This window comes from Cucumis sativus, chromosome 7 (assembly GCF_000004075.3).
Source record: "Cucumis sativus cultivar 9930 chromosome 7, Cucumber_9930_V3, whole genome shotgun sequence".
In the NCBI taxonomy this organism is placed as follows: Eukaryota; Viridiplantae; Streptophyta; class Magnoliopsida; order Cucurbitales; family Cucurbitaceae; genus Cucumis; species Cucumis sativus.
This window is the reverse complement of record NC_026661.2, coordinates 13,652,109-13,670,116: the sequence shown is the minus strand read 5'-3', so window position 1 is coordinate 13,670,116 and position 18,008 is coordinate 13,652,109. Positions and strand designations below refer to the sequence as shown.

Genomic DNA, 18,008 nt, shown 5'->3' with positions numbered 1-18,008 from the left:
AAACTTGACAATCAAAATATCAAAATATTAAAAGACTTGAGAAAAAGGGCATACAGGCATTCCTTCCAGAAAGACGAACAATTGAGGGGTTCGACCCAAAAACATATAAGTGGATGGCAAAGGCGGGTTATGACTTAACAACTCGCACTAAGCTTAAAAGCATGAAAATATTCGATGAAAGGCCTAGACTTTCTCCTACACAAAATAAGCTTCAAAAGCAAGGATATTTTATACCTAATTTGAGAGTTGGTGTTGGATATAAGTCTTCCAAACCGATTCAAATATCAGGTAAAAGAAAAGTAAAAGTTGTAGGCACATGCCACATTACTATTGAAGAAAGCGAAAAAAGTCAAAGTTAAAGGAGTTCTATTTTTTACCGCATCATTTCTTCTACTGCACGTCCTTCAGTGTTCTAGAGATTGAATACATCGATAGTGGAAGATAAAAGTCAAGGTTCAACTTTCGGTTCCACTCGACTATTTGCCTTTCAAAGGTTAAATGCAACTTTAAAAAAGTGCAATCTGCAATCCCAACTCCAACAATATGAGCAATTATATCTTATCAAGGTCGATCATCTCAGGATGTCTCGCTAAATGGGCAATTATACTCCAACAATATGATATTGTAAATATTTCCCAAAAAGCAATAAAAGGCCAAGCATTGACAGATTTCTTGGTTGATATCCAATTCTATCAAATTGAAAATTATGTGAAGGCTTACCTAATGAGGAAGTCTTATTTGTCACTTACCTAATGAGGAAGTTTTATTTGTCGAAAGCATGAAACTTGGACCATGTTCTTTGATGGTGTAGCACGAAGAATTGGAGTGGTGTTAGTGTCAGCATTGTTTTCATCTATCTGGAGAAACACATGTTGCCATATAGCTTCACACTCGGTGAATTGTGTTCAAATAATGTTGTTGAGTACCAAGTCCTCGTTATTAGCCTACAAATGGCTTCAGAATTTGACATAAAATATGTAGAAGTATTCGGTGATTCGAAGCTAGTAATAAATTAGCTCTCTTATCAGTACGAGGTCAAACATCAAAATCTAAAGCCCTACTTCGTTTATGCTAGAAAATTGATAGACAAATTTGACGGTATAATACTAGAGCATATATTGAGATCAAAAAATAAGAAAGTTGATGTACTAGCAAATTTGGCAACGACTTTAACAATCTCAGAAGATGTGCCAATAGACATTTTTCTTAGCCAAAAGTAGATTGTTCCCTTGATCGAAAGTCAATATGAAAAAATCGATGTGACATCTGTGTATGCAACTGATGAAGAAGATTGACGTCGACCCATATTAGGAAAGGAAATTTCAACCTACAGTTATGAAATCTAAAACTTCATTCTTTCCTACCAAACCCAATTCTCTTATTTTTGCCTGCAAAATCCTACTTGTAAATCCCGAACACCCCGTCGTTCCAGCATAATCTCATGACACTTTGATCCACATTTCTTGCTTGGTGGATTAGTGGACCTGACTTGGTTGTAGTCGTTTTCTTTGTTGGGTTATATTCCCGACTTTCTCAAACAACATATACCGTAAGAGAAGGCATATGATTCTAAGAAAAAAGCGATCAAAGCAAAGGGATACATACAACTAGCTCTTTGCCCCACACAAATTTTCATGTAATAATGTTACTCTATTACTATTCAAATAGTGTTTTCTACTAATATACTATTCACATTTAACCAAATATATATCTTCACAATCGAATCCAATCTTTCTTTTTTCTTTTCATATGTTACCTAGATCATCACAAAATTTATTTTTAAGTTTTTTCTAGTGTTTACTTGTTTGTCATTTTATGTTCATCATCCCTTTTTTAATTTGTTATGACTTTATTAATTCATACCCATACTAAAACAATTTATCCTCTAAATAACTCTCCCCAAGACTAACTTGATTTTTAGTGTTCAAAACATCTCATTACCACAAACTAAGTCTCAAAGTTCTGATTCTTCCCAATCTAGGGCTAACATAAACCAAATCCTAAATTGTTGATAATATAGATTCATTTATGGCATACATGAATATGGGTTGGTTCATGCTTAATTTGAAAAGTGTAATGATCAAGAAAAGGCATCTGAACTGGCTGGCTAGCCAGGTGGAACAAATTAATTGACAAACTCGATCCCTGTCAAGGGAGATCCAGCATGCATTTGAAGGGCAACATCCCCTATAACCTGCAGTTCACGTAGAGAGCATATCAATCCTCTGTTAATTGGCTATATGACTATATGACTGAAAAGAATGATGAAGGCAAAATCAAATAACATTCACCATTTGCAACTCCATCGTCTTAATTCTATAATACAAAGAAATATTGACGAGGTCTATAATATCTAATGAAATTGAATAATGAGCTTCGACAAGACTATGAATTTAGAATTATATACTACGTAAGTGATAACAACTTGCATCAGCATGGGAGTTAAAGATACTGTTATGTGATACTTTCAGCATTCCTTAAAACCAAAACTTTTACATTGAACCAGTTTATAATACCATCACATTCACAAACAAACAGTAGATTCCTATCACAATAAAAATGCACAAAGCAAACAGGTCTGAATTAATAAAAACTCCTTCCTGTGTGAGAACTTAAAATTCCTAAACAATTAAAGGTACATGGGATGTCCTCATTCTATAATGTATTTACTCTAGGTTAGACATATAATTTAGTATTTTAGTCCTTAATTTATGAGAGATAGTTTCAATTCCATTCTCTATTTATCCATATATTTTATAGAAAAATACTTGGGTGCTTCTCCAACTGCATGCATCCATATTTGTGCAACCCACCAAGTTATCTAATCAATATTTGTCAGATGACAAATGTTATATATATGCTCCTACCTATTATTTGGATATACCAAGAAAGATATACGGTCAAATGAGGCTACTACGAAATGTTTACTCATGGGTGGGGCAAGTTCTATTCTGGTTCATGGTTTCTTTTGGCTATATGGTTCATCCGGGGGAGAAATCAAGCTTCAAGAAATAGTAAATGGTCTTCTCAATACACAAATGTATAACTCCCCAGGAATTTCAATTGCGCTTATATTCATCACGGTAGGAATTGGGTTCAAGCTTTCCCCAGCCCCTTCTCATCAATGGACTCCTGACGTATACAAAGGAGTGCAGTTCGTTCGATAAATTCCTACCTCTCTATCTATCTCTGAGATTGTTTTATAGCAATAGTAATTAAGCGTTGCTGTTTTAAGGTCAATCTATTTACCCGTCTAGATAATATTTTTCCTTGTTCACTAATAAATCGACTAATTAAACTCATGTTTCTATAATCAATTCGATCCCCCGATGGAATCGGGGGCAAACGCCTACGAAAAGATCGTTTGGATTTAAGAAAGAGTCGCTTGGATTTATCCATGGTTTTTTTATTCCTTATCCCGAAAATCCTATTTCTTAATTCTAAATCATTTTAGATCCGATCGAAATAGGATTTGGTTTGTTTATATTTAAATCTAAAATATGTCTAATATATGTAATTTTTCATCTTCCTTGGATTGGAAAAGGGTGACACACAGCCGATCGGTTCGATCTATTTCTTTATCTCCCCATGAATCGTATGTTTGTAACACCGGGGACAGAATTTTCTCAATTCCAATCGACTAGGCGTATTGTGTCGATTCTTTTGAGTAATATATCTGGAAATCCCTATTGATTGCTTATTAACACCGTTTCGAACACAACGAGTACATTCCAAAATAACTGTTACTCGGGCATCTTTACCCTTGGCCATGAACCTCCCTTGGATTTTTTATTCCTGCAACTCTTCCATTTTTCGATCCAAAATGAAGAAAAAAAGAAAAATTGGTAACTCAAAATAAAATTATGAAAAATTTTGTTACAATCAAATATTAAAATATCGTAATACAATGATTTTTCTAAATTTAGAATCGCAGTACAGTTTTTCATTTAAGTATTTTGTATGATATTGTTGCCTATATACTGATTGTTATACTATGTAGTTAAAAGGGATAAAAGCACAACCATCGTTGTGCAGCCCACCAGATTATCCAATCAATATTTGTTACATGTACAAATTTTTTCACCCTTCTTTGTGCAGCCCACCATATTATCTAATCAATATGGCGTCAAACCATGTAAGAGTGGCGTCAGACTGCACCCAAGCAGCTCGTTATTCAATTTCATTAGAATGATTGAATACAATTAAGAAATTTAGAGCTTCATCAGATTGGGGGGACCATAAAGCAATTGTTTGAGCATCCTCTGTTTATTAGTTGCGGGTTTAAAATCTTCTGTGCGAATCTCGCAGTCAAAATTTGTGGGTCTATTTCAGAGGCCAAAGAACTCACCCGGCTTCGAGAACTGATAGTTTCTCTTTCCACCCTTGGGACTTTCATGTGATTGAAGAGGAGAGGAAGCAGATGCTCGGTGGGGGGTGGGTTACAACCCTTGAGTCCTTGACATTCCCCCTTTCTTACGAACAAGGGAGTTTATAGAATCATTGGCGGCATGGTGCGGTGGTCTTGATGAAGAAGAAGATCCTTTCTTCAAGGAAAATGGGACGAGGAAAGTGTGTAAGCCTTAGGCAAGGAGGATGGATTCGCTATGGTGTGTTGTATCGTGAATTACCAAGGTTTTAATACCCCATCAGACTTTTCACAGGCCGGAGCGAATAAGGCGTGGTTTAGAAACCGTCAGAAGATGGTACGAAATCAGCGACTCTCTGGTCAGTCAGTCTGCAATATATTTCTCTTGAGTTCCCGACTTTTTCCCGTTTCACCCGTTGTTTTGTGGGGGAGGGTTAGGACACGTTTTTCTGGGAGGATCAATGGGTGGGGACTTTTCCCTTTGCTCCTTAATTTCTGCATCTTTATCATTTATCCTATTGAAAAAATCGTACGATGTCTAACATTTTGGTCAGGTCCGACAATTCTATATCCTTCTCTTTCGGTTCTGTACCAGTAGGGAAACGATGGAAGTGGTCTCTCTTCTTTTCTGGTTGAGGGCGTCAGTCTTAGGAGAGAAGGACGGACGTTTGCATTTGGAGTCCTAATCCGAGTCAGGAATTCTCATGTAAAATCTTTCTTTAGTTTGTTGTTGGATCCCTCCCCTATAGGCAGTTTGTTTTTAATGTGGTTTGGAGGACCAAGCATCCTATGAAAGTCTTCACCTGGCAAGTTCTGCTGGATCGGATTAACACTGTGAATAGGCTTATAAGGAGATCTTCTCTTGCTGGGCCTTTTTCCTGCTTCCTTTGTTAGAGGACAGAGGAAGATCTTGATCGCTTCTTTTGAGATTGCCATTACACGCGTGCTTTGTGGAGTACGTTGTTTTAGGAGTTTGACTTGAGCCATGTTGGTCTTAGAGGGGTTCGTACGATGATCAAGTAGTTCCTCCTCAATCCGTCTTTTAGAGAAAGGGGTTGATTTTTATGGATAGCTGAGGCGTGTGCTATCTTGTGGGACATTTGGGGGGGAGAGGAACGATCGTGTGTTTCGTGGTAGGGAAAGGCATCCTAGCTAGGTTTGGTATGTGATTAGATTTCATATGTCCCTTTGGGCTTCGATTTCAAAATCCTTTTGTAATTATTCCACAGGTGATATCCTTCTCAGTTGGGCCCCCTTTCCTTTAGTTGGGGTGTTTTTTGTGGGCTGGTTTTTTTTGTATGCCCTAGTATGCTTTCATTTTACTTAATGAAAGTTGTGATTTCTCATTAAAAAAAAAGAAAAGAAATGTATACATTCTTTTTACTATTCAAGTAATGGCGTGAAACTGCACCTAGGAAAGAATTATTCTATTACATATATCTAAGCCTTTTTTCTCTTTTTGAGTACAACAACTGGCGAAGAGGATTTGAACCACATACTTTGTAGTTACACTCGAATACCAGTTGAACTAAGCTTTTGTTGGCATCTAAACCATTTATCATTACACAAAATTAAATTTTATCGATTAAAAGATCAAGTAATGTCAACATACATCACTATTCTACTTTTCACACACAAAATTGGAAAACATAATGAATAATTAAACCCAATCCAAAATGATTACTATTGCAAAAAGTGAACCCAAATTTCTACTTTATATCCGTGAGTGTTCGGACCAACTAATGCGCACCTCGACTAATCTCACGAGACAACCCGTCTGACCCTACAACATTTGGGTGTCAAGGAAATGAGAAGGAAATTAATTCCTAGGTAGATGGCCACCATGGATTGAACCCATGACACCTCTTAGTTAGTTATTGAATCTATGTCTATTTTTATCACTAGGCTAACCCATGATGGTTTCTGTAGAAAAAAATAAGGGCGCTAGCAAAAATTAAAAAAAAATACGATAATAGGGCTCATGTCACTAAATTTTTTAAATTGCAAAAGTATCAAATTTAAAAGCGGATCACCCTCTGATAGCCCTCTAATAGCCCTATGATATCACTAGTTACTTGTCATATTTGTCCTATTCGCAATATGCAAAAAAGATACTATGAACTGTTTTTTTCTAAATTTTTTTGTCATCTGATTCAATCTCTCTAAAAAAATATATTAAATTAATAACTTCATAAATAATAGCTTATTGTGGGCAAGTTGTTAGCTTATTTTGGGTTCATTTTGGCATCTGGTTTAATTAATTACTTTGTACCTAGTTTAGGTTCTACATACTCTTTTGTGGTTCCAAGTTAGAGGATTTTGTTTAGCTGAGTGTTATTGTTGAGTTTGATTTAGCTATTGTTTGTATTTGATTTAGTCCTTTTGCTCTTTGTATAATTCTCTTGTACTTTTAACGTTAGTCTCTTTTATTATTATTATTATTAGTAAGGAGGCTTATCTCCGTTTCAAAAAAAATAACTTCATAAATTCCTAGTCAGCATGGCAAAATATAAATACATAAGTGAATTGAAATTTTAATAGATTAGGGACAACTTGGACAATGAGACAAACGGTAGGAGCCAAATTATATATTTCTCCTTTATTCTATCTGTACTACACAAAGGAACTAAATCAGCTTTATAATATTAACCTAAAGGAACTTATGGAAAGGCTTAAATGATGTATCATAAAGAACCAAATCATATTATAAAGAACTAAACCCACCATAGCACTATTAAGAAAAATGTCAATTCAATACCTTAGCCATAGAGCGATAAGAGTGTTCGGTAACTCCAGCAACATGAGGAGTGCAGATCACATTATTGAACTTCAAAATAGGATCATTGGGGTCAAATGGCTCAGTCCAAGCAACATCCATGCCCAAGCCTCCTAAGTGACCAGACTCAAGGGAATGTAAAGTGGACTGATAGTCTAGGAGACGACCTCTAGCAACATTTACCAAAAGTGAACCCTGTAATTAAACACTAAATTAAAGCATAATGAACATATGAAGTAAACAGTACAATTGAGAGTTTCTAGCAGTTCATCGATTTTACTATTTGAACCACAAACCTTTCTCATCGAAGATAAGAATGACTTGTTCACGACACCGACCTGAAAGTAGAATCACTAGACATGTTCAGGGAATCAGTCACTTGTGTTTCTGGAAGGTATCAACAGAACAACCACTACTAGAAAGTTGAGTTGTCATAAAACTTAGTCTTTGACTTCCCACAATGATTTAGTTTAACCATATAACAAACATAAAATTGCAGTAAAAGAACATTCAGAAAATAAAACAAAATGGTTAGATGTTTTAAGTTCAAAACCTTCCCGACGGGAATCAGAAAGCTTTTAGAAGGCTAAAGATGCAAATATCATTTGATAAAAGTCATCAAGTGAAAGGGGAGAGGGCATCCAGCTATTTTATATAGAAGTGAAGCATATAGATATTCAATCTACAGGGATGGGAATCAGAAACTAATTAAGGAGAATGACAATCTATATCTAATGATGCCAAAAACATAGCTTCTCCAATGGTCATTTCTGCAGAGGCAAGAAGAAAGTAACCAAAGATGCAGTCTTACAGTTTCACTATTGAGACACAAACAGCAAACAACAATGTCTGCAATGCTTGCAAATTTTTGAATGTCCTCGTGAGCACCTTTCTGATCGACAAGATCCTCACTTGCACCTTTATGAAATGGCATTGACCTCACCAATGAGTAAGAAATGAAAACAGTGAAAGCATCATCTTTTGCTATTATTACCATTCAACTGGCTAGAATTTTCTGTCCAACTGCGTTTTGTGGCAATAATTCTTACACCAAATGGGCGCAAGCGCTTCGCCAATTCCAGACCAATGTTCCCAAAGCCCATGATAAAAACCTACAAAAGTAGAAATTTACTTCTTTTAAGGTTGACAGAAAAATGAGTTCAATAAAATTTATTGACAATATTATGCCACTGCCACTGGTGCGATGGACTCAAATCTATGACATAGTAGAAAAAGACAGAAGAATGCGTGAGCTATACTCATGCTCCCAATGCAACAAAAGTCATTGAAGTCGACCATTTCCTTAGTGCAAGTCATGTTGACCAACTGGAGAGGGCCAGTAAGTAGTGCAACTTGACTTGACCAAATAATTCCAACAATCTCCCTGAAGTACCGATTAGTGAAAACTCCCAAGTATTAAGGTAAAGGTTTCCATGAAATTCTGAAATGCAGATAATTACAAAAATATTAGCAATTTTATCCACTTTTGTAGAAGTTAGTAGCTCAATTTAATAATTCCACCTCCATCATTTGCACCTCCATCATTTGCAAGGTCTTTTGAGTAATGATACTTTTTGTTGTTGTGTATCGTTATAATATTTTATACATAAATACTAATCACTTAGATTATTAGCTCATTATTTCCTTTATTGTTCCTACAGGCAAAACTTGACTTTCAGAAAAGCGTATTGCAGACAAACACCATCTGTCATAAGTTTGTCCAGTAGTTATGTGAAAGCACGTATGTACCATAAATAGTTTGGTTTTGTTTCTTCCTGTAACTAGTTTGACTGATATTTTTTAGATGCGCTATAATGTCATGGAGTTATTGCAAATAGTTAAACTAGAGCAAATGGTTTGTTATTATTGCTAAAGTTTAACCCAAATTTTGCATCATGAGATAGACTTTGGTGTATGCCTGCATATCTACAAATTTTGGTTGTAAGTTTAGTTGCCTAAATTTTAAATGAAAACTCTGTCGTTGAGTTTTCCTTCGACTTTTGTGGGGAAAGGTGAATTGAAGTAAGCTCATTAGGAGCATCTTTGTAATCATTTCATGACTTAATTAATGAGTTAGTGAGTTAATTATTGAGTTTAGGCTACCTAGCCTATCAGTGGTTAGCTTGATTAGTTTGTTTTACTGTGGGAGTAGTCACTGCAACAACTTTCCACATCCTAAACCTAGGCCTAAAGTATGAAGGCCTTGGAATTCCAACAATAAGAACTTAAAGGCTTTACCACTAATCAATTTAGACTATTCAAGAAATTTATGAATTTGTAGCTTCTCTGGTTGACTGAAGAGTGAGAACGAGAGAGTGAGAGTTACTGTTTTTCCAAGGAGTGTATCCCCAGTTGGCACTCCAAGCATTTTATGATCAACTGCAATCTGCATCTCTTTCTGAGAAATACATATCATACACACATATAATGAAATTAATGAGTAAATTTTTTTTAAAATAATCATTTAATGAAAAATGATAATCACATGACATAGAGAAAGAAGTAAAATTCACAATTCTGAAAATAGACTATGCAAACAAAGACAACCCCCCAATTTAAAGTATACTCAATTATGCAAACCAACCATTACTCAAACAAGAAACCAACCATTTTTTAATTTTTTTAATGTGAGTGATTAGAGTTAGATGCACTAAGATTGCTTCATCCAGGGATGCATCCAAGTATTGCATTATTTTTTTACCTATAACTAAAATCAATAATACCCCTCTCATGGAACACAGTGAATATCTTCCGAATATCATCTTTAATGCATTCCAATTATCTTGAAACAAAGGCCATTGTAAAGCAATCTAGTTCAGGGTTTCATATCAAAGCTAAAGATGACTCAACAAATTTTAGTTGGGGAAGAAAGAGCCTCCAAACCTTCCCTCTCTTTTCGAGATGGGGCTCCATAAACCTTGCGGCTTCCAGTAACTCTCTAAATAGGGAACTATACCTTAGCTTATAACAAATTGAATTAATGAGAAACTGTTTATACAGCTTATTGATATACGTTGAGGAAGTTCAAGTTACATGACTAATACAAGGGATTTTTACATTACAGCAAGCAACTCTCCTAGACTCTAACTAATAACATCTAGCAGAAGATATTTACCAGAACAAATATAATTTTACCTGCTTGCGAAGAAGGCCTAACATTAGGTATATAGCCATTTCTGCACATGACAGTGCGTTTCCAGTCACTCCACTTGGTATCCTTGCAACTTTTATTCCACGTTTTGTGGCAGCATCAACATCCACACCTTCAATTATCCAGTTCACGAATATATACATTTTTTAAAAAAAGGACATAAATTCTGAAAAGGAAAAAACATGGTAACAACCATCAAGGCCAACACCAAACTGCACTATGAGCTTCATCTGGCTTGCTCGAGAGATCAAATCAAAATCAAACTTCATCATTTTAACAACACAAATGTGGTAGTTGCTAATAACTTTAGGTACATCCTCACATGGAATGATATCAACCTACCATTTTTAACAAATGAAGATGATTAACAAAAGAGTAGGGCATCATTCTTATTCTTACAAATTATAATACATATACATAAACATAAATCTGATTGGATATCATCGACTAAATTATGTTGCGAATGCAACTAGGTCTTTTTGATTCCAAAAGCTAAGTGAATCTTCGTACTTCAAAGGTTAACCCTCCTCTTTCTCATGGTATAATTCACTGTACATCGATTTTATTGAATTGTAGTTTTTATTTTTAGTTGGTTTGGGTCTTTCTTTATTGTTGGACTTTACATAATTCCATTCTCTCAAGAATGCTCAGTTTCTAAATAAATAAAGATGATTAACAAAAGATTAGGGCAGCATTCTTTTTCTTACAAATTATATTACGTATACATAAACAAAAATCTGATTATCTCATCATCTAAATTATGTTGCGATTGCAACTAGGTCTTTTCGATAGTGAATCTCACTGTACAGATGATTTCACTGAATTATAGTTTTTATGTTTAGTTGGTCTGGGTATCTCTTTATTGTTGGACTTTAGATCATTCCATTTTCTCTCAAGAAACACTCAGTCCCCCCCCCCCCCCACCCCCCACCCCCCACCCGCCCCCCGCCGATAACTCCATTCAAAAACCTTTTGCTGATGAGATTTATGTTGGTGTTAGTTGTTTTTCTAACTTCGTTAATATGATAATCCAAGCTTGAGAATTGATGAAGAGTCTTCTGGAGATGTAATATTTCTTACTTTCTATTGAAAGCAATGAACACAAAATCAGGGCTTACGTGGAAACCCAAGTACCAAGAGAAAAAGCACAATAGGGTTCTTTTATTATTTTATGTACAGTGAGGGAGAATAAATAGTATACACAATGGAATAAAAAAGGAAAAGATTTAGGAATTCTATGGGCCAAGCCCACTAATTCTAACATCCAGCTGGTATAGAGGTCAATCTTTGTTCACAGCAAAAAACAGTAGGACTCTAAGAGTGTTCAACTTAGCAACTGGAGAAAAAAGTTTCTAAATAATTACACCATAGGTCTGAGTAAATCCCTTTGCAACTAACCCTATCTAGTGTATGTCAAGTGTTCCATCTGCTTTGTATTTGAGAGAGAACACCCATTTGCATCCCATAGTTTTGTGTCCCTTGGGTAGAGCCAAATCTCCCAAGTTTTATTCTTTTCAAGAGCCTTCATCTCTTCCATGACAGTATTCTTCCATTCAAGATAATCTAAAACAATGTAGATATCTCTAAGTATTATGGTAGAGTCAAGGCTTGCTATAAAAGCTCTGAACTGTCGAGAGAGATTATCATAGAGACTGATTATCATAGGAAACAAAGTTACAAATGAGATGTTTAGTATAGGACTTGGTACCTCTTCTCAAAGCAATGGGATTGTCAAAAGAGAGATCATACTCATCAAGTTTCCCGGCCCTCTTCAGCTTCATTATTACCGATTCCTGCTCATACCTCAATATCATCACCACTGTTTTTTTGCTTCCACATTTTCAAGAATAGCAATATCAGAACTATCATTCTCACTCATCTTATTATTAGTACAAGGTTCGGCAGGATTTTCCATACTTTGATCTCGAGGAGGCTCAGAATCTTGGATTGGAGCCAGCGGCTGACTAGTAGAGGACTCGACTTCTTTTATGAGATTTCTCCTGTAATACGTTTTCCAAGGAACTTGATTTGTGGGTAGGCAAGTGAGATGAGAATTGAAGTCAGACATGGTACTAGGAGTAGGTTCGATAAACTCTAAGGTACAATTAGACTCTTCATTCACACTATCCCCCTGAAGATGGCTAACAGGAAAGTAGGGTCGGTTCTTACAAAAAGTAACATTCATAGTGACGAAGTATTTCCTGGATGACAGATGAAAACATTTATAACCACGCTGATGAAGGGATATCTAACAAACACACATGCCTGAGCTCGAGGGGTAAATTTGGTCCGATTATGGCCGTCACCCCAACACATGAAGGGGAACCTAAAAAATTAGACGAGTAGAAGGGTAAGACTTCTTAGGACAATCTAAGGGAGTCTAAAGGTGGAGGATACGAGAAAGCACTCTATTGATTAAATAAGTTGTTGACTGTTGTAAGAATAACATCTCCCCACAGAATGAAGGAACGGAAGTAGATAGCATAAGGAAATAAACTACTTCCAAAAGATAACAGTTATTTCGATTGGCCACCCCATTTTGTTGGGAAGTGTAGGCACACGAGTTTTGGTGAACAATCCTCTAGAGGCTAGGAATTCACTAAGGAAATGGTTTTGGAATTCACTAAGGAAATGGTTTTGGAATTCCCGACCATTATCGCTCCAAAGAATTGCAATTTTTGCATGGAATTGTGTTTCAATGGTGTGAAAGAAATTTTGGAAAATAGAGAAAACCTCAGATTCTCGTGATGAAGTAGATCCAGGTAAGACGAGTATGATCATCAATGAAAGTTACAAACCATTGTTTCCCAAATGAGTTGGTAACCCTGGAAGGACCCCAAATGTCACTATGGATAAGGGTAAACAATTGTGTGGGTTTATATGGTTGTGAGGGAATGAAACCCAGTGTTGTTTTGTTCCAATACACACATCACAAGATAGAGAGGAGACATCAATTTTAGAAAATAGATGGAGAAAAAAATATTTCATATAAGTAAAGTTCGGATGACTTAAACGAAAATGTCATAACATAAAGTCATGTTCAGAAGTCCTAAAATAGGAAGACAATAAACTAGTCCTAGAGATACTACTACTGGAGGTCTCATCATCAAGGATGTAAAGTCTCCTACTATGTCAGTGTCAATCGTCCTCTCCAAGCTCAAGTCCTGAAAACAAACAAATTCAGGTAAGGAAGTAGCTTTACAGTGCTGGTCATGGGTGATCTTACTGATAGATAACAAATTGTAAGAAAAGCACATGCAAAACATTCTGGAGAGAAAGACCGTTAAAGAGAACTATTTGTCCTTTGCCAGCAATTGGGGCTAAAAATCCATCGACTATATGGATTGCTCATTACTGGTACAAGGGGGCTCTTTGGATTGCTCATTACCGGTACAAGGAGTGGCTCTCTGGATTGGGGCTAAAGAGACAAAGTGCTCGAAGAACCTGTCAAGTGATCTATAGCCCCCGAGTTTAAAATCCAATGATTCTTCCCGTCAACACTGATAAGGCCAAGAGACTGAGGCATACCTGACTGAGCAATGCAATGGCACCCATAGTAGGGGGACTGGTCTGGCTTGCAATAGGGCGAGTTAACTAAGAGGTGCTAGTAGTCTCACTAACATAGGCACATCCTGAGTTTAGTTTGTCGTTGTATGAATGTTTCTTACATCTTGGGGTATGATCGTGGAGTTTCCAACATTGATTCTTGGTGTGCCCCTATTTCTTGCAGTGCTCGCATAAAGAGGGATTGGTTTCCCACAATTCTTCCCATTATCATGGGCCGAGGATCAAGCACTAAAGGCAGCAGCAAAGTCAGTTACATAATTCGAAGGCAAAATTAAGAAGCGAAATTACCGAGTTCTTGGAATACATCAGCAACTCGGTTGTTTTGGAATGCACCGAAGACTTGCCTGCTTCAACCCCTGATCTGTTATGGAGTTAGGCAGTCCCGTTACCATAGAAAAAAGGTTATTGTAAAGGGTCGACGAACAGCGGCATGTGAACGAACAGATTTGACAGATTTGCAGTAAAGGGTTGCTGTCCGGAGGGCATGGGCGACGCGTGGGGCTGCAAATTACCGGAAGGGTAGGATGGTTGGACAAACGACGGTCCGTGGAGGAGGCTAGGCTGGGCAGTGAGATGAGCAAGCAGCGGCGCGTGAGGTTGATTCTGGCTGGAGAGCTGCACGGACGACAGCGAGGATTGGCCCATTGTGTAGATCGGTGGCTTCTAAATCTAGTGGACTATTTTTTCCATGGTGGCATCCACGGCGACCGCGGGTTATGGTTTGGTATGGGTTTCTTTTCTAGGGTTTCGTTCTTGCTTTGCTCTAATACTTATTGAAAAGCAATAAACACGAAACCAAGGCTTACGTAAAAACCTGAGTACCAGAAGAAAAATCACGATATTATTATTCTTTTATTATTTTATGATGAATAATAGATACAATGAGAGAGAATAAATAGAATACACAATGGAATTAAAAAGGAAAAGATTTAGGAATTAGAGTGAATCTTTCCATAAATACCCTATGGACCAAGCCCACTAATTCTAACACTTTCTTCTTTCTAATAACGAGCATTCTATTGGCTAAGAGGTCAATGATTAAATCCATGGTGGTCACCTACCTAAGAATTAATTTCCTTGACACCTAAATGATGTAGGGTCAAGTGGGTTATCCCGTAAGATTAGTCACAAGGCATGTAAGTTGGTCTAAATACTCACTGATATAAAAAAAAGGTAAAACAATGAGCATTCCAGATTGGAAGACAGTGAGCTTGCTAAGGTGCATCTTATGGATAATAAAATTCTTTGTCCTGCCTCTATTGCCTCAGATAAAGGAAGATCTTTTACATTATTTTGAAGATTTCAGAATCAATCTATATGAAATAAAACCTAAGCATCCACCTTAGTTATTGAGGAGCTTTCTTTGTGGATTCTCTTGTTGCTCTACCTAATTGGTGTTCTGAGTTGGATCTTGTACCAAGCAGTTTTTGCTCTTTTTTTATTTTTTGATGGATTTGTTCTGAATCAGTGATTGCTCCAAAAGGTTTGAAGAGCTTGTTTTGCTCAGTTGGGTTGGTAGTTCTTTTCTTTTCTTTTCTTTTTCACTCCCTAGGAGTTTGAGAAACATTTTGAAAATATATTTCTATGTTCTAATGAAAAGATGTTTGATTGACTATTCTCTAAAATCTTTGCAAGTACTTTCTTATGTCCTTTTTCCCTTAAGAAACGTGCACTTTCCATTGAGAACTTAAAAAGTACAAGAGGAGGAAAGAGTTGCATAAAGTGTCCAATTGGTCTGGGTATCAAAGAGTAATTAAAAAACTATATGAACTAAGAATCCACAATAACATTAAATTCCTTATTCTTCCAGCATCACATTATAAACCACGATTTCAATATAAATAACAATGTTAATTAACATTAAACCTTTACAATTGATTCAATAATAAATCTTAAAAACAAGTAAAAGAACAAATATAAATATAAAAACAAAACAAACGTTTAGAAAATAGCTTCTGAAACAAACCAAAATCTTCCAATACGAAGAATAAAAAGGGGATCATAGCAAAATGTTCAAACATTAGAATTACACGAACAAAAACAAGAATTTTCTTTAGAGAACTATAAAAGGAATATGCAATCTACATGTAAAACACTCGATTATCCGAAACAAAACCATAGGAAGAGAATTACAATAACAAAAAAATAATGAAAATGGAGTCCAGTTCTAAAATATTGTTGCCCAACTACCTAAGTTGAAGCGTGTGAAGAGCAGATTCAAAATCCAAACATGAGTTGGTTAACCATCGGGTTGATTAGAAGAACATCACGTTGTACACGGAGAGAAAGAAATTGAAAGGAAAATCTTCATCATACCTGAACAAATGGATAGTTGAGCAAGTATTCACATGTATAATTATGAGAACTGGGAAACTGAGACCCACAAAAGAGAACACGGATTAAACCCTTGCTGCTATCCTCGTGTGTTCTTTCCATCTTCAACACTACGAGAAATGCATCCCAAATGAGCTAAAACGTTAATGAAGAGAAAATAAATAAAACTCATCACCATAACTTACAAGAACAGCAGTAGACTTTGTGACTGCTGTGTTTCACGATCCGCCTCTTCAAGGCTTTGGTTGGGATAAAAGGAAATTTGTACAAAATAAACGGGAAATTATCAAAAATGGAATAATTTGGAAGGGTATAAAGAGTTTTGGGATGGAATTTAAAAAATATGACTTTTTGTAGGGATGGAATTTTAAAAAGATGACTTTTAGTACAAATTAACTAGTAAAAGTCTATATTCCCGTTAAGTTAAAAAACCCTAAAAATAAACTTTTTACTATTATTCTTCTTTTCCTCCCTCATTTTCACGTTCCCTTTCTCCCTTGCTCTCTTCTACCAATCAAAGGGGGAATTGTCAAAAATAGGCCAAAAATGGGGTAGAAAAAGAGTTTTAAGATTGATGGTAAAAAAGTTGAGATTTAGGACAAATTTGGGGTGAAATGACGAAAATACCCTTATTTAATTTTACTTCACACCTTTACTCCAGTGTAGTTCATGTCGCAAACATCTCGCACGTTCTTAAATTCAAATTTTTAATCTGAAATGAAATGAAATTCAAATGTTAAAAGTCACCCTAAATCAATTCATTTCAGATCAAACATTTGAATTTAAGAACATGCGAGATGTTTGCGAGATAAAATAACAATAACAATAACTTGCTAACATCTTTGAAACATCTCTAAAACAACCCTAAATCAACTTGAAACAATTAAAAACTATATTTGATTTATACATTTAAGATGCAAATATATACATATAACACAACAAACACAATTTATACATTCAAATTGCTTATGGTACTTCCTTAATCCCTAATTTTCTATTCTCTCCTTCAAATTTCGGGCGTTATTTTCTTGTTTATAGGTTTAGAAATTATGAATTTCGTTTTGGAAATTGAAAATTGACCAAAAACCATCAAATTAGTTTGGAAAATCTGTTTGAGCAATTGATGTCATCTTTAGTTGGAATGAATCAGTATTGAAATTGATCAAACGAAATCCTAATAGATTCAACTCATTGTGGTAATTATCCTCGTCATATTGTGATTGCTTCCAAAACATTCACTGCTGTAATTTGCTTTCTTTTTTTCTTTCCTAGAAAACATCTTCAGAAGAAACTCGGGTAGGATTAGAACTGTAGCTGCCAAAAGAAGAATGGGTTCCAATTAATCCTCTTCTGGTATGTAATGTTCTTTTACAAATAGTTGTTGTCTGGGGTACCATGATTCGATGAATTTGATGGCACTATTTCCTTGTAAACATACTGTACCATATAGTTTACCCATACACAACAATATTTTTAGTCATAATTGTGCATTTCTATATCTATACATTCACACACAGTGTGGGATGTTTATCCCTTGGAAAAACAACCTACTGCATCTATCATAGCACTAGGAGTGCAATAGGGTTTACATTAACAAAGTTGAAGTATACTTCAAATTGGCAAAGTTCAATTGTTTTTTTTTTTTTTTTGTTAATGTTCTTCTTTTTGGGCTTCAACTCTAAGTTCAATTGTTTTTCTTTCCGTTAATGTTCTTCATTTTTGTGCTTCAGCTCTACCTTTTTTTTTAAGCAATTAATGAATTGGTAACTTGTGCTCTTTTGCTTCCTATGATATGAAGTTTGTTGGGTTGTGTG

At 35.8% G+C, this 18,008-nt stretch overlaps 1 protein-coding gene and 1 long non-coding RNA gene across 7 annotated transcripts; one reads left to right on the top strand and one right to left on the bottom strand.

The window, feature by feature from the left end:
• Positions 1-1,877: 1,877 nt before the first annotated feature.
• On the bottom strand, positions 1,878-16,310 carry LOC101215987 (D-3-phosphoglycerate dehydrogenase). Of its 6 annotated transcripts, none has more exons than XM_031888688.1 (11): positions 16,177-16,310; positions 13,822-14,674; positions 13,422-13,457; positions 10,487-10,631; positions 10,278-10,405; positions 9,469-9,540; positions 8,137-8,254; positions 7,954-8,060; positions 7,439-7,480; positions 7,125-7,337; positions 1,878-2,194 (listed from the first exon to the last, which is right to left on the bottom strand). In XM_031888688.1, exons 2-11 carry the CDS (start codon positions 13,846-13,848, stop codon positions 2,126-2,128), a joined length of 957 nt encoding a protein of 318 aa, XP_031744548.1. In that variant the 5' UTR covers positions 13,849-14,674; positions 16,177-16,310; the 3' UTR covers positions 1,878-2,125. The 6 variants fall into 6 exon arrangements, 5 of the variants coding, with proteins under 5 accessions (XP_031744548.1, XP_011659111.1, XP_031744549.1 ...); XM_011660809.2 differs by having other exon boundaries at positions 14,149-14,674; XM_031888689.1 differs by lacking the exon at positions 13,422-13,457 and having other exon boundaries at positions 14,149-14,674.
• LOC116405076 lies at positions 4,247-9,133 on the top strand. Its single transcript, XR_004218152.1, has 2 exons — positions 4,247-4,703; positions 8,804-9,133. It is a non-coding gene; the product is annotated as an uncharacterized LOC116405076 (long non-coding RNA).
• Positions 16,311-18,008: the final 1,698 nt, after the last annotated feature.

Excerpts from the sequence above, each read along its gene's own strand:
- LOC101215987 (XM_031888687.1), bottom strand. The coding sequence starts at position 12,478 with ATGAATGTTACTTTTTGTAAGAACCGACCCTACTTTCCTGTTAGCCAT. Across the intron at positions 12,113-12,210 it reads TGAGCCTCCTCGAGATCAAA|TGGTGATGATATTGAGGTAT; the intron begins GTATGGAAAATC and ends GCAAAAAAACAG. Across the intron at positions 8,061-8,136 it reads AAATTCTAGCCAGTTGAATG|GTGCAAGTGAGGATCTTGTC; the intron begins GTAATAATAGCA and ends CATTTCATAAAG.